This window comes from Triturus cristatus, chromosome 5_1, assembly GCF_964204655.1.
Source record: "Triturus cristatus chromosome 5_1, aTriCri1.1, whole genome shotgun sequence".
NCBI lineage: Eukaryota > Metazoa > Chordata > Amphibia > Caudata > Salamandridae > Triturus > Triturus cristatus.
In genome coordinates, this window is record NC_140587.1 from 814,043,424 (window position 1) to 814,060,331 (window position 16,908).

At 44.3% G+C, this 16,908-nt stretch overlaps 1 protein-coding gene across 2 annotated transcripts in view; it reads right to left on the minus strand.

The window, feature by feature from the left end:
- The window catches only part of PTPN2 (protein tyrosine phosphatase non-receptor type 2), a 520,264-nt gene extending 508,505 nt beyond the window's left edge, over positions 1–11,759 (minus strand). Inside the window, exon 1 of one of the 2 annotated variants that reach the window (XM_085605857.1) lies at positions 11,522–11,759. In XM_085605857.1, the coding sequence (XP_085461983.1) occupies positions 11,522–11,578 (57 nt within the window). In that variant the 5' untranslated portion in view covers positions 11,579–11,759. The remainder of the gene's footprint in view (positions 1–11,521) is intronic. The other variant, XM_085605856.1, reaches the window with a different exon arrangement.
- Between the last annotated feature and the right edge of the window lie 5,149 nt (positions 11,760–16,908).

A 16,908-nucleotide genomic window follows, 5' to 3' on the forward strand; every position in this document is an offset into this window, starting at 1 on the left:
AAAATGAAACAGCGCGTCCGGCCTGCGGGGCTCAGGCCCTCCCCGGCTCCTGCCTGCCTCCTGCCGCCCCTGCCTTCCCCTGGAGCTGAAGGGCGTACAGTGGAGGAGAGGGGTGGGGGGCGCTAAATAGAGGTGTCGTCTGCACGGGGCAGAACCGACTTCCAAAGGCGCCGGATTGACAGAAGTGGGCCGCGGGAGACGGGGTGCAGAGCAGGAGATAAGAAGTCGCTCAAGCCCACCTTCTCCGGTTTCCCAGCTAGGCCAAGCCATCAACAGTACAAATGGAAGAGGAGACTGGCGTGAGGGGAAGGTGACAAACAAGCAACAACTTAAAAAGGTAGCATACGTATGTTAAAGAAAAAGAAAAAAATCACGGCTGGAAGGAAACATTTTGTGCAGAGGGGAAACTAGCAGGTAGACCAACAAGTGATCCGTCCCTCCGATGACCCGCCCTCCCTCCCGCACAGGTGCCTGCAGAGCCCCCACTGCTCCCCAGTCCGCTTTCACTTTCGTCCTTTAAGAAAGCGTTCTTGTCTTTATGGGGCCATATGTTTGAAACACATGGCCCCATAAAGATAAGAAAAGCTTTTACCACAAACGTAAAGGAACCGAGCCAGTCCAACTGGGACGACTTTAAAAGAGAAAAGTGTACGTCACTAGACGCTCTTTTCCAATGGCTGGCCATCGTTTAGCATAAACGGTGATGCCAGCCAATGGAAAAGAGGGGTGGGGCTTAAAGCCCAGTAGAGAAATCTCCTCTAACTCATTAAATCGCGCCAGCGAGACTGCGCATATCTGCGCAGTCTACGCCAGGCAAGACCTAAAAATCGAGTGCTATATGCTGCCACATTTATTTATGCATTTTCGTTTTGTCTCTAGTCAACTTTGAAACAACGACTCGATGTGCATTTAGTTTGTAATGTTAAACTACAACTCTGAGCCCTAGAGCCTGCTGGTAGTTTTTTGCACATACGTCATCGTGATGGGCCATACACATAGGTTAGTTGGAAATACCAGTGCAGGGCGGTTACGAGACTACGTACATAGAAAGAGCACTACTGCCTACTGTCGGTTTTTTATCCGGTTGCAGCTTCTGGAAGCCCGGGGTACCGACGGATATGTAAGCACACTGAATGGTTTGCAATGCCATGCGAGGGCCCTATTTTTTAATGCACGATGTCCTCGTAAAAGTTAGATTTCCAGTGAAATGTCCACTGCTTGTTTTCCATCAGAAAATGGCTTAATTTTTGAGACCTTATAATACTTAACAAATACTGCTGGTTTCTAGGTCTCGGCACACGGGATTTGTAATTTATAAAATCAAGCACGTTACAAGGAGAGTTTACAACTTCGCTAGGCTCGCTTTCACCTTCAAGCGTGTCATACTGCAGCATGAATATAGCGTATCCAGTTTGCATGCCATGCGGGTCTTTGTCGATTTACAACGCTAGTCTTTGGACCCATGGGTCCTCGTAAGAGAGAGAGAGATCCTTAGTGGATTAGCCATTGCTGGTTTTCCTTCTGAAAACGGCTTTTGTTTTTGAGACCTTCAAATACTAAATAAACACTGCTGATTTTGCGGATTCTCTAAATATAGAATTGTGCAGATTACAAGGCAAACCTTAAACTTTTAACGTTGTTAGGCTCACTTCCACGAGTTAGAATCTAAGCAAGCGGGACGCACGGCCGCAGGATTTTAGTGTATTCATCATTCCCGCAGAGTACGTATGCGTCATCATGGACGATAACTTGATGTAAGGCATAAGCTTTGTAGTCTTCATAACAGAGGCATGGTGCGATTAAGAGTGTTTGGCATACGAACAGTTACGCTAGAGACGTTGTTGTACTTAAAAGTCATAGCTTGGCATTATACAATCTTCCATCTTCGTGCGAGTCCACAATGCAAGAGATAAATTTTCATACCAACTTTGTAAAAGAGATGATGTGCTTAGAGCAATAATAAATGTTTTGCCAAACACCTTAAGACACATGTATATCACCTAGGAACAGCATTATGCTGCGGGGAGGTTGGTTACATGTGTAGGAACTACAGGTAGCAGCACCTACTTGTTTGGAATGCATATATATTTTAATCATTTTGTCACCAGTTACTTTCTAAGTTTTCCCACATTGCCTCTGGCTAAGGTTTGCAATGTGAACAAGTTGTTGTTATAATTTCACCCTAATTGCAGGTAGACTAGATTGTATATCTTGGTCTGATCCCTGCCAACGCTTCTTTTTAGAGCGGTGCCTCCTGTCCTGAGCTGTTGGCAGGTGAGGGGAGGCTTCTTACTCGTAAACCATGGGTAAGTTTACTTTAAAAACTTTTGAATTTTCACTAGACACATGAAGGTACATTTAAGAGAATGAGTAAGTGACTCACCAGTTTTAAGCTTACTGGACACAAGCATTTGATTTCTCTTTCTGGGTTTTTTTCCCTACAGGTACCACCAGTACATCGTATCCCTCCAAGAGTGAGACTAGTGGTGCTGTAGGTTGTATCTATTTCAAATCATACTTTTCAAGTTACACCTATTTTTTTCCATTTTTTCCACTCAACTACGCAATAGCATAGAAGATCAAGGTCCTGAGGAAGGCCAAGGCACTTTTCAGGTCAATATGGCTGAAACATGTAGACCTGTTTACTGGACAGATGCAGTTTACTGACACCAAGAGTTAACGAATAAAGCCTTTTTCCTCTTGGTAGTTAGTTTTTACAACACCTTTCTGCACTGCGCCCCATCACTCAAATCTTCTAGTGCTTTACATCTTCTGGATTTTAGCAGATCCTATGCAAGAGTAGTATCTCAAAAAATCCCCGAGCTCCTCCCTCACAGTGCCAAAAGGAGAAATACCAGATGATTAAGCATGCCACCTCGGTGGGTGATGGGATTCCGTCCTTATTTAAGGATTTCCTCAATGCATGATGGAGAGTTTATTAGCTCGTGTTCTAGTTCTTTAAGGTTTGGTGAAGCCTGTTAGACCCACGGATAACTAGGTGTTATATAATAGTGGTACTGGGGAAACTATCCGCCCTGGTCTTAAAAAACTTCGCTTGGACCCTCCACTCCCGGTTTTGTATTTTTGCAATACAATTTCTGAAACATCTTTGATTTCCATCAGCATTTTGCATTGCATTACTCTAATTAAAATGCATGTCTTAAGAATTAAAACTTATCACTTTACTACATATTGTCTAATCCATACAGCATTCAAAGTGATCCATGAAGAATGGTTTCTGATAAAAAGCAGCACATAGGTAATTGTAATAAAACTAAATTTTCAACGCTCAAACCATAAATCCGAAGGAACTGAGCATCATACAACTGATCTAATGTCAATCACCTCTTCAAGAAGACTATAACTATATAAATAAGTTTGGTTATGTTGGCCAAGAGAGTGAACTCATTTATATTAAAAAATATGTAGGGGTTTACCCAAATTAACCTCCTATACCTGGGTAAAATACTACACGCAAGTAAAGAAAAAGTGATCCCGGTCCTGGGGGCTGCTGGCTGGCGGCTGACTGCTGCTGTGAGGCAGTCCCTACCCCCGGGGGCTGTCAGCTGCGAGGCAGGAGCAACGAGTGAGAGGAGCCCTCTCAGGGGGCTGTCAATTGTGGCAGCAGGTGCCGCAAGCCAGTCCCGGTCCCGCGGGCTGGCAGCTACAGTGAAGCAGTCTCGGTATCAGCCACAGGAGTCGCAAGTGAAAGGAACCGCAAGCTTGTGCCTGGTCCCAGTCCTGGGGGCTGCTTCAGCTGCGGTGCGGCAGGGAAAACGAGCCAGAAGGAGAGCCGGAGAACCGACCCCGAACCCGGGGTCTTACGAACTGTTGGGCTGTCAGCTGTGGTGATGTGGAAGAAAAGTTGTCTGACTACCTCTTCAATATTGAGAACTGGATGACGAACAACCATTTGAAGTTTAACACTGCGCTGCCTTCAAACCCTGTCCTGACTGGGACTCCGTGTGGGTGTGGCTGTGCTCTACACTCTTCTGCTACAGAGAACTGGTTTTGCCTGCCTTCTACCTACCTGCCGCCCGCCTAAGATAGCACTCGTTCAAGGAACCCCTGGTGACTACACGCATGTGGAGACAGAAAGAGTGGGAACGCCATGTATGCCCTCCGGTGGATACTTAGAAAGGAATTAGCCTACCAGTCATTTTGGGATTTAAAGCAAGCAGTGAAGTGATACATCCTGTACATTATTTACGGGTTAAACTTGGTTCTAATTGCCGGGCATCTGAACTTTGTACATCAAGTGTGTTTCCTCACCCTTGTCCTGAGGAGGCCAAGATGTAAATGAAGGCCGAAAAGCGTCCACGTCGACAGTTTTTGACAAGAGGAGTCCAACTGTAATTGACAAAACTTTCTACGACTGAATGCACATTTTGAACTAAGGTCTTTAGAGAGGGGATAACCTTGTGTGCACATATAAGACGACCTCACAGTGTATTGTCTTTATTTGATATGCAAACACTGTTCAATTTTCTATTAAGTGGGTAGAAGGAACTTATAAATTGTGTTGTTTTGTGATATATATATATATATATATTGCTTGTTTACATGTTCGTATGTTCAAAAAGACAATCCAAATAACTATGATTAAAGAAAATCAATACAACGATAACTAAAATTTCGTTAAAAAATGTGTCTGTGGTATGTGATTTGTTGTTTGGAATAAGAAACGAACTAATGACAGGACTATGTACTGCTAATAGGTTAATACGAAGTTCCCCATGTTTATGTAGATATAGATATATTTTTCCTCCTTGCCATTCACTCTTTTTTTACCTAAGAGAGTGAACTCATGCAAGAACAGCAACATGGATGCGAAGTTGGAACAAAAGCAAACTACTAAAGAGATAAGAATTTCTATCCTCGCATTTCAACAATCTAGCCCATGGGATGACTTCAGAGAAAACCCCTAAGCAACAGCCAAAATAAGCTCTAAAACAAAGAGGCGACTAAGCTGTGGTAAAGTTAATCGTACTGGCATAACAGCTGCAAAAATCAGGTCACACCCGCTGGTCCTGAGGAGGAGGATGGGAATAACAATTAAAAAGAAATAATCTGACTCTCTTTCTTTGTATATTGGTTGGCAATATGTTTTAGCCATGTAGTACACCAAAGCGGCTTCTGTTCAGGATGGCTAAAAGTTAGTGGGTGAAAGACAGTGTAGTGTCGTAGAGTGAAGTGGCGTAGAGCGGAGTGACATAAAGTGGCGTGGAGTGGTGAAGAGTGGAGTTGAGCGGTGCAGAGGGGAGTGGCATAGGGTAGAGTGGTGTAGAGTGTTGTGGAGGGTGTAAAGTGTCAGATTGGAAGGGCGTAGAGTGGAGTAGAGTGTCAAAATGAATTACAGTGTTGTAGAGTGGAGTAGAAAAGAGGGGAGTGGCATAGAGTGCTGTAAAGAGTGGAGTGATGTAGAGTGATGCAGAACGGAATAGGGTGGAGTGGAGTAGTGTGACGTAGAACAGAGTCAAGTATAGCGGCATGGAGTGGCGTAGAGGGACTTGTGCAGAGTGTAGTAGAGTAGTGTTTAATGAAGTAGAGCATCATAGAGTGAAGTATCGTGGAGTGTCACAGCAGAGTGGACAATAATGAAGTGGCGTAAAGTACATTGGAGCCGAGTAGATTGGCGTAGAGTGCATTGGCTTTGAGTAAAGTGGTGTAGTCTCCAATGGAATAGAGTGCTGCGACGTAGAGTAGGGTAGTGCAGAGTAGATTGCAGTGGCGTAGAATATAGTGGCGTACAGATGACTATTTCAGAGTAGAGTGAAGTGGGGTAGACTGGAGTGGTGCATGGTTGAGTGGAGTATTGCAGGGTGAAGTGCAAAGGTGTAGAGTAGCATAAAGTGCAGTGGCGTGGAGTAGAGTGGTATAGAGTGCCATAGCGTGGAGTTCAGACGTGCAGAATAGAGTGGCACAGAGTTGAGTGAGGTAGAGTGGCATACAGTGTAAGGGCATAGAGTGCATCAGTATGGAGTGCAGCAGAGTGGCATAGGGGTGAGTGGTGCAGAGTAGAGTGCAGTGGCATAGAGTAGAGTGGCACAAAGTGCAGTTTTGCAGAGTAGTGCATCAGAATCCATTGGCGTAGAGGGGAGCAGTAGCGAAGAGTCCAGTGGTGCGTAGTAGAGTGGTTTAGAGTACAATGGCACAGAGTAGAGTGGTGCTGACTAGAGAGGGGCAGGGTGAAGTAGGATTGTGTGCAGTGGTGAATAGTAGATTACAGTGGCGTAGAGTAGATTGGAGTACAGTGCAGTGGCGTAGTGTACAGTCGTGTAGAATATAGTGGCATAGAGAGGGATTGGTGTAGGGTGGATTGGTGAAGAGTGGCGTAGAGTGCAGTGGCGAAGAATAGAGGTGTGCAGAGTATAACGGCAGAGTGCAGTGTTGCAAAGTAGAGTGTTGCATAGTGCAATGGTGTAGAATGACAGAGTGTTGCAGACTAGAGTACAGTCGGGTACAGTGCACAGTAGATTGGCGTAGAGTATTTGTTTTGAGTAAAGTGGTGTAGAGTGCATTGGCATAGAGTGTCGCAGGGTAGATTGCAGTGGTGTAAAGTAGAGTGGCGCAGAGTAGATTGTTTCAGAGTAGAGTGAAGTGATGTAGAGTGCAGTGGCATAGAGTAGAGTGTTGTACAGTGCAGTGGATTGCCTTATGGTGCAGCAGCGAAGAGTACATCAGTGCTTAATAGATTAGTGTGGGGTAGAGTAGTGCAGTGTGGTGTTGAATGAAGTGTCATAGGGTGGAGTTGTGCAGAGTAAAGTACAGTGATGCAGTGTGATGTGTCAGTGTGGAGTGGTGCAGGTTGAGTACAGTGTTGTGGTGTAGAATGGAGTAAAGTGGAGTATACATAGGGTGATAGCACACTGCCATTACAGAAAACACACCTTCAATTGAAATGACCATTACATTTGCACAGAAATAAACAGTTTTACTGATAAAAGTATACAGCGCACAAACGATAACGTGGGGACATGTCATCTCCTAGTATATTGATTTGTTTTGGTCGTATTAAAATATGGGTTTCCACCACACTTCAAAACTCCCCAAAAAATGTTCTTCATTTGTGCTTTGCATATTCTGAATTACCTGCAAAGTGCATTTACAAACATTTAAATTTTGTTTTGTTCTAGAAAACCCAAACAACATCATACAGCTCACCCAGAGTTGCCAGCTAGAAAAACATAACATCCTACAGCCTTTCTGTCTCACATGGGTACCCAGCAGGATTGTCAAATAAATCCTCTCACTTTGAAGTAAGAGAAAGAAAAGTAAATACCAAGCTCCTTGGAAGACAGAGCCTAACATTTGACCTCTGTCTTTAAATGCACAGCAAATGTAACAAGATAAGAAAAAGATTTAAAGGCATGATTACAAGAATTCAGTAACGGTGGAAGAATACAGTAAGTAGGGTTTGGGCAAGAGAAAGCCAACTCATGCTGGACAGCCTAAAACAAATAAAGCCAGCAAAGAAAAATAAAGCAAATGTGAGTTACAGAGCCAAATGGTAAGCAATGGGCAGAATGTATTCCCGAGGAAGATTTCTAAATGTGCCCAAGATGATGGGCTTCAACCTAAACAGCCATCGACAATAATAAATTGTATAGCTGGATGCATCTCTATCATTTGAGGGAACGTTTAGGTGTCAGGTATTTACGTCAGTAAGAAAATGTGTGGGTAGAGGAATTTGAACTGGCAGCAGAGATTAGAACGGAACAATTAATTGCATTCTTCTCCATCCTGCACAATAAGTGAAAAGTTAATTCAAACCTCTTTTTTTTTCCATGGCCCATGGAAACATACATCACCTCAAATGAGGGAAGCACAAAAATGTGTATCCGTTTTACAATTTATATTGCTATTTATATTGTTGAGAGTGATCACTTTTAGTTCATCCTGCACGTTCCTACAACTATACATCGAGTGATTTAAAAAAAAAAAAAATGCAATGAGCACATGGGCATGCCTTTACTTCTGTCACGTAGATGTATTACTACAAGAGACTTGTGGTATCCTCCTGTCTAGTTTCTCAGAAATATTAAAATATGACAAAAAAGGTTAACCGCGAAGCAGCAACAATGGTTATCAACAATGTCATAATGTCCAAAAGCGAAGATATATTTAAACCTGATTAGTCCAGTGTACAGTAATACAATGCATATAGGGTGGTTAAAAAACACTGCTTACACATACCTGCTATTAATAGTACAATATATGGCTGCAGTTTTCCGATTTCCCATTGCATTACAAATGTAAACTCACTTAAGAAGAAAGCCATGTTTACACAGTTAATGTGGGGGAACCGTCAAATGCTAAACCATTTGCCATTAGCAATGTATTTTAGATTATAGTGAGTTAATTTGTGGGCAAATAGACGAGGCACTAATATTTTGACAAGCCCTGGCTTTACCACACAAGTAATTAGATTTATAAAGTGCTACATATTATATCTCTGCCATTTTGTGTGCCGTAAATAATGCATGTTGTTATTACCTAAATTATGCTACTCATGCAACTGGCTTAACACTGAATTCCCTGGCAAGATTCCATTTCAGGAAACTTGTTGCTAGGCTACCTTTGAGCTCACGGCCATTCACAATGAGAAACTGTAATTTTAGAATTAGAAGCCCAAAATTCAAGGATGGCATAACTGTGTCTTCTTCTCTCCTCTAGCCCCAAACTTGGCTAATCCACACTAATGTAGCTTTCTAATTAATACATGCACTATATGAAAGGAGATATTAACATGGTCTAAACCTGCTCTCACCAATAACACACTTTTTAACTGCTACATGCATGGTTTGTAACATAACACTGTCACGTCACAGCAGTCGCTCAAAAAGATACTAATGCTTTCCTGAAAAAGGTGCTATTCGCAGATTCAAACCTAAAGTCTGGACTTGATTAGGTATGAAAGTTAAAAGAGCATTTAAGCTCTCTACATCTGCACAGAATGATTTATCACCACAAAAATGAATATCACAGGAAACTGTACTAAATTACTGCCGATCAGAATGATGTTACAATACCAGCTAAATTCACATTAATTAATGCTCAGGTCGATACATGAGGAAACGTTGATCAAAATAATGCGGTAAGAAAAATGTCCATCTAATTAGTGTGCAGGGAGGAAAATGAAAAGCTTGTATATACCACCTTTCTTAGGGTACCCCTGGATATAAATGTGAATCTAGATATTGCATGACACCAGAATCTAGGTGTTTTGAAGAAGTCCAGGACGTGTTAAGGGAGACTAACCAAGTTTTTCAGACACTTGTCTGAGGCTAAATTTTTTTTAAAAGGGGAAAATACAGCGGTCTGTGAGTGGTAATGCAACTACCCAAGACAGAAACAGAGGTACTCAGCGCATCATTTCCGATAAAGAGTCAGATGTCATTTAAATGTTAATATGCACAGATGCTGGAGAAAAAAAATTAGACGACCTGGACATGACAAAAAAAAATGTATTAGACTTCTGGCAAACCAGCATCATCTTCAACCAGTAGATCACTGATTTGGACTCAGAAGATGATCTGTCACTCAGCCTTCAATAACTGACCTGGTCACGTTGCAGAGAAAAAAAAAATTAAGGCAACTGTCAAATATGGCTGGGCCATTACCATGAATGGGAAAAAATATTTTGGCAGAAAATGCAGTTTTCCAAATAGGGTGACCTAAAGTCGTCTATGGGAGCAAGGTTTTTTTAGATGGATACATTTTAGGGAAATTTGTTTAAGTCGACACGGATGTTAGTTATTCCGGTCACTTTTTTCTGAAGGAATCCATACTTTTGTGCTCACTGTAAGCCATTTATTTTTAAACACCGAACTTGTCTTTCCTTAATGTGCGAGTCGCATAATTTACCACCCATACACTTAGTCAGCGACTGCCAGCCTCCTCTCTGTTTAAAGAAAGTGGAATGGGACCACAGCCATAAATAAAACATTACCCCAATTCTTTTGAACCTATTTTCCCTTAAAACGGAAATTATCCCAAGTAGCCTGTGGTGCTGTCATCGATATTCACAACCCCTCCATCATCCTCATAGTGGGGTCGCTATATGAGTCGATTGGATAAAAAAAAAAAAAAAGTAAAATGTTGCATCGTTACGAACATAATGCGACTGAATGATTCTCCGTTTCCAGACCAGTCACAGCTGTCAAAGGTAAATAATAAATATAATGGAAAAAAGACCAGATCATCAGGAGATGAAATTAAGATTAGTTATTCAACGCGAGCCCAAATGCAAATGAAAAACATGCTATGTAAGACGGGTTTTCAATCACAGAACTTGTAGGTAGCTGGAGTGCGCCGTGAACATACGAATCAGACATCGAAAAGTACAAGAAAAAACAAGCCGTAGTGAAATGTTTGGCTAAACAGTTGGGTAAACCTTTTTAGTCGGTAGCGTTGGCATATATGCGGAAATGTGAAGATTACGGGTTTGTGGTAGATGCGTAGCGGTGGGGAAAGACTCACTGTTTAGCGCGAAACTATATGAATGTGGTAGTACGGTGGAAATGCATGGTTCAAATGACCAATCACGGATATGGAGCTATTATAACTGAAACTATATGAATGTGGTAGTACGGTGGAAATGCATGGTTCAAATGACCAATCACGGATATGGAGCGATTATAACTGACAACTAGTTGCAATCAGCGGGCAAAGAGGTGAAGGGGCACCGCAGTTGGTTAAATCATAGAACAGGGAACCGTGTCCGGCGAGTAGTAGGGGGGGGGGGGTCTTTTGACAGCAGTTGTTATGCCAGAAAAAGGTACTTGCGCAATAACTACCGAGCCGGAGGGGGAGTAAGAGGCAGGAAGAGTATAAATCGGATAGTGAGTACACAAGGGAGACGGAGAGGGAATGGGAGGCAGGGAGAGGGCATCATGGGAGGCAGCGAGTGCAATGGGCAGCTACTGGGTTAAGAAGCAGGGTGAACTTGTACAGTTACCAAGAGGCAAACTTTTTAAAGCTTTAATATACTCGTTAAAATGCAAGCGTATTATTTTTTTCTTTGCAGCACAGAATACAAAATTATTATTTTAGACGGTCAAAAGGAAAAGTTTGACATTTTATGGAAATTAATAGGAAAACGAGAGCAAAATGAAGGTCGAGGGCCTAATAAGCAAGTTTGAGTTGCTGTAGGAGCTACCTATGAGAGGAACTGTGGTAATAGTTGTTCCGAAAGCTATCTGTGGACTCTACTGTCCTGACGATGGGTCCAGTTGCGGCCCCAATAGTCGAGGCACGAGCACCACAAGCACTTTATTTACTTTTTACAACTATCGCACTACACAGGGACCGCGCATGCGCAGACTATGATGCGGGTCTACGAATGAGAAGGAGCTGGGAGTAGGACACTTGGACTCCGGGATCCTTCACTCGTAGGTTCACGCAGCGGGAGCACAACAGCTCTCCTCCAGCACGAGGAAGACTAAGTGGGTATGAGGAATAAGTAAGACGGAGGGAGAAGAGGAAGATGAGGTTCAGCAAGTCCAGTGCACACATTTACCCCATAAACCGGGTTCCAGCGGTTGTCCGAGTCGATGTCGTGGAATTCCCGCTCCATGGCTCCCGGAGGCTGTGGGCCGGGGCAGGAGGGCACGGCGGGCGTGCAGAGTATTTATCTTAGGTAGCCAATCGGATCATTCCCGGCGGCGCGCTGGAGGGCCGAGCGCAACCAGCCTTGCGCTACAGCTTCTGTCACTGGCACTCAGCAGTCGACGCATGCGCGGTGACGTAATGCTTCCCTCCCGGAAGATACTTCGGCGGGTACCAAGGGAGGAAAGTACCTGGCGAGTGACGTAAACAAAGGGGAGGGGTCACTGTTCAAAATGTCATGTAAACCTAAAACGTGCAGGGTGTTACCTGGGGTTGTAAGGGATTTCTGCTATACTAAGAGCATTTTCAGGTACATGTGAACATTACGGGAGAAGCAAATAAAATGCCGTCTTTTTGTGCATGGGGTGAGATGAAAAAATAAAGAGTACATTAGGTAAGATCTCATCTTAACAATTAAATAAGTCTGATCCTTCCTAATCTGGACTTTTGTCAACTGTTTTGCAGCGTGAGACCTATATTTACTTCAAGTCGCTAACATTTGTTTGCGCTCCATTTAAGGTTTTGTATGGGTAATAGGGCATAGCCTGCACGAATAGTTTAGTAGATTTAATGATCAGACCAAGAGGACACAGACCCCATGATTCATGTAAGTAATACTTAACTTTAACTATGTGCAAGTTGAGCCTATTATATATTTGTAGCGACGTCCCCAGCCGTGAGTATGCAAATGAACATGCCATAAACAGAGTTCTGTAACATATGTCTTTATTCCTCAGCACTTTTTCCAGTGGGTACGTACTTACGGAGGACGAGGAGGAAAATGGATAAAAATTGAGAAGAAAACAGTAGTGCATCTCATATTTCTGATTGATGATTTATTCCTCTGCATACCATCACATACTGCCACACTTATGACATCATAACCATTAATAACCACACCTTAATACCTCTCAGCAAGTTCCGTAATTCCTCTGTTGAGTCCCTCCAGAACCTCAAGGGTCCTGACGCACATAGTCTCATGACACTTTGTTAAACAAAAAGTATAAACGACAGTCACATTATTTTTCTTCAATAAGACATCGAGTCACTCGTGCTATTCGGCCAGATCGAGTGGTATGAGGTGGTTGAGATGCCATCTGATTGTGCACTGATGGCACAGGTTCTGATGCTTGACCTGGACTGTTAGGCGGGATCGCCTCATTCATAATTGCAGGAGCTGACTCACATCAAGGTAGGTGCTTAAAGTGTGACTAGTTCTTTCTGATTGTATGTTTGGGACAATGCGCCATCACTATTTGTCCTTTGCATATCACAACTCTTAGAGGATTGACAGCAAACGGAGTGTCAGTTTTCAGCTTTTGTTTCTGCATAACCAGGACCCAGTCACCTTCATCGAAGACTGTTTCCTAAGCTCTTTGACACCAATCGGCATATGTTTTTATTTTTTACTTTCAAGAAGTGTTTGTGACAAAAACCTTATCTGCTTTCAAGGATCGGTCTACTGGCCACTATGGCAGTTTGGTTCAGATGGCTCTCCCAAATAGCAAGGTGGTAGGACTCTCACCAGCTGTGGGGTGAGGAGTTGAATGATAAGCATGGAGGGCTTGGCCCAAAGCCTGGTTTAACTCAATCCCCTTCATCAATGCTTGTTGACTTACCCTTTTGAGGGTACCAATGAATCATTCCACAACACCATTGGCTTGGGGCCACAGAGGTGTACTCTTTTGATGCTTAACATTTAATCTGACTAGAAACTTTTTGAATTCTTTGCTATTGAATGGCGGACCATGGTCAGGGTTGAGGATAGTAGAGATATCCCACGCGGCAAAGGTGTCATCCAGCCACTCAATGTCCTTGTCATGGGTTGTTGATGATAACTCCTCTACTAAAAGAAAGCCTGAATATTCATCAATGACTTCCATGAAATTATGTCCGTGTCCAAAGGGCCTAAAGAAATCCACTGCAATTCTTTCCCAAACCTGTGCAGGAAGGTCAGACATTGTCAATGGATGCTGCATCACTTTGGGGGAATGGCAGGTGCAATGATGGCACTCTTAGTTCCCTTTCAACTCAGTCGTCTAGGCATCGGAACCACACTCTGTCTCATAGGTCTCTTTTGGTGACTACAATGCCACAATGTTCTTCATGGGCTAGTTTAGTGACTTGCTTCTTAGGCTCTCAGGTACGACAATTCTTGAGCCTCTCAATACAACACCTTACTTGGTAACGAACAGTTGATTGTGTACATTTTCTAAATTCAACATTGTCAGCAAAAGGTTGGGCACTGTTCTTACACGACTGAGTTGAAATTATGTCTTTGAGGATAAGCATTTTCTTATCGACATTAGTAGCAGCAATAATCTATTCAATGGGTAGGGCTGCTGGCGTGCTGGAAATCACAATGGAGTTAATGTACTCCTCAGCCATTTGGATGTTGAACTGTGACGATGTAGTGGTACCGTGAAAAGTTATCAGCAGGCTTTTAATCTTTACCTGGCTTGTGTACAAATGCATAACCATACCCTTGCAGTCGTAGCCCTACCTCTCAATGCAAGGGAGCAGCTTGGCTTTCAGGTTTCCAAAAATAGTGAGCAGCACTTGATGGTCTGTAATGATAGCGAAATATTTTCCGGATAGAAACACATGAAAATGTTCGCAATCCCACACTACAGCCAGACTCTTCTTCTCCAGCTGAGAATAGGCATGTTCTGTATCAGACAGGCTTCGACTGGCATAGAGCACAATATGTCTCTGAGCATTCAGATGACCATTATGTTTACCAAGGATTGCCCCCAGCCCCATGGGGCCAGCATCTACTGTGATTTCATTATGTGATTTCATTATGTTTTTTGGGTTCAAAATAGGCCATCTTCATTACATTCTCAATCACATGTTTTATTATGTGGAAGCTGTGATCACATTCAGCAGTCTACTGGAAAGGAACATTTCGTTTTGTCAAGTCTCTCAATGGGGCACTCACAGTAGCAAAGTCACAATTGTGCCTTAAGCAATAACTGGCCAGGCCTAAGAAGGATCGCAGCATGGTGATATCTTGTGGGGCACATATTCTCTAATGGGGGAATGACTCCTGGCCCAGATAAAGTGTGTAGGAGAGTAGGAGCTGCACTTATGTTGCCCCCACTTTTTTTCTGATGCATACACTGGTTTCTGGCTATAGTCTGGCTGGGTCCCTGCTAATCAGGGCCCCAGTCTCTCTGTTCTCTCTAAACGACTTGGTGTGCATATTAGATGCACTAGTGATTGGATACTGTGGTACCTTATGAGCCCCTAGTATATGGTACCTTAGGTACCTAGGGCATTGGTACTTCACAGGCCTACCAGGGGCTGTAGCATGTGTTATGCCCCCCCTGGGAAGCAGACTCAATCTGACACCACAGGCCTGCTACTGCAGCCTCTGTGAGGTAGTGTTAGCACTCCTCACTGAGATATAGGTTCCTATATCTCACCATACACACACATATAAACCTTTCAGCCACCCCTATGGCAGGCCCTATCAATCCTGAGGGCAGGGTGCTTGGTTTACAATGTGAGGGGGTGCCTCTGCCTGAGCAGGGCCCCTCTGCAGCTACCAGAGTCTATTCTCTATGGCTGTTGGTGGATGCGGTTAAACCATATACTCTTAAGGGCATTAAAATGCTAACTTTGGAATGACTGCATAAAAACATGTCGTGTTTGGTGTCATACCCCCACATCAGTCCATGATGTGGGAGCATGATCCCACCCTTCTAGAGGGGACGACATGTAAAACGATAGAAATCCTATAGAGCCCTGGCATCACAAAATGGATGCCACCAGCACAGACACTGGGCTGCCTTCCTGCGGCTGACAGAAACTCGCAGTGGAGGAGGCCCAACAAAAGGCATCCTGTCACAGGGAGGTGTCATCACCTTCCAGACAGGATTTAGTGTATTGGAGCTGGGTGGGTGCACTCCTAGAGTGCTTTGACGTCCTGCAGAGGGGGAGCAGTAGGCTCCTCTGTGCATATGCCAGCTCAAACCGGTTCAGGGGCTACCTGTCCCTGCTCTGGCGCAAAACTGGACAAAGGGATGTGGGTGTAACCACCCCCTCCCCTGACCCTCCTAGAGGAGTGGTCATAGAGCTAGTCCCTCCCCTATCTTCACTATAAGATAGCAAGCATTGCCCTTACAAATTAGATAACCCTGGATGACGCTCTACAAAGAAGAATCCTGGCCCTTCGATGTTCTACTACCTTTGGAAGACAGAAGAATCTCCCTTGGAGTCAAGGAGTGACTCCCCTGCTTGGCAGGCACCAAAAACCTTAATCCACGGTTGCAAACTTTCCCGCTTCTGCCAGAGTCCGAAGTCCCTGCGACCCCAGCAGCGGATTTCCTGACCTCTCGACGGCCATTTAGAGTCCCCAGCGAAGCTGTGGCGTCTGGACCCCACGAGTGACGAGGAACTGCAATACCTGGGAACCGTGCACTATTTTCGAGTGCAAACCCTAAACAACGTTCTACGAAATTGTGCTTTGGACCATTTGTGGCCCAAGCCACCAGCAGGCCTTGCACCAAAAATCAGCGGCCTACCCTGTCCCGAGTGACCGTGGGCTCCTGTGAAGCATTACTTGTGGCGGCGTCTTCGCGATCACTTGCCCGTTGGCTAGTGGGTCCCCCGAAGACTTTCTCAACGACTCAAAGGGCTCTCCTGGTTGCTCCGGGCCTGCCCTCACTTACCCTCGCTGGGTGAGTCCATCAGATCTTGCTGGTCTGCACCATCGACTTTCTTCAGTCTACACGAGACTTGCATTTGCCAAGGCTTGTTGGCTCCAATCCGGTTGCCGACACCGCCATCAGCTGCAGACGTCGTGGGACACTCCAAATCCAGCTGCTGGTCATCATCGATCTCTCCTGGACCTCGTGAGCGAAGAGTCAAAACACCATCGACAACCTGAATCGACGCGACATCTGTGGTCATCCATCTTGCTGGCCACCGGTCACTGGCAAGTGACTTTAAACACTGTCCCCTCAATTTTCAGGTCTCCTCCATCTTGAATCCACCTTCGGATTCCACCGGACACTTCTTCAGACGACGCAAGCAGCAAGTCTTCTTTGGTCTCCATAGAAAACAGCGACGCGATCCGACACCAAAAAACACCTATGCACCCGGCTTCCCTGGGTGAGGTAACTCGTGCACTCCGGTGCCCAAGTGTGTGTTGGCTCTCGAAATACTTACCTTGTTAGTGGCTTGCTTGTAGTCTCCCTAGAAGTACCCTAGAACTGTAAAAATCTAACCGCGACTTGCACCATTATAACCAATAGGAAACCCGCGGCTGTGTTCACACACTGCACGCGTCTC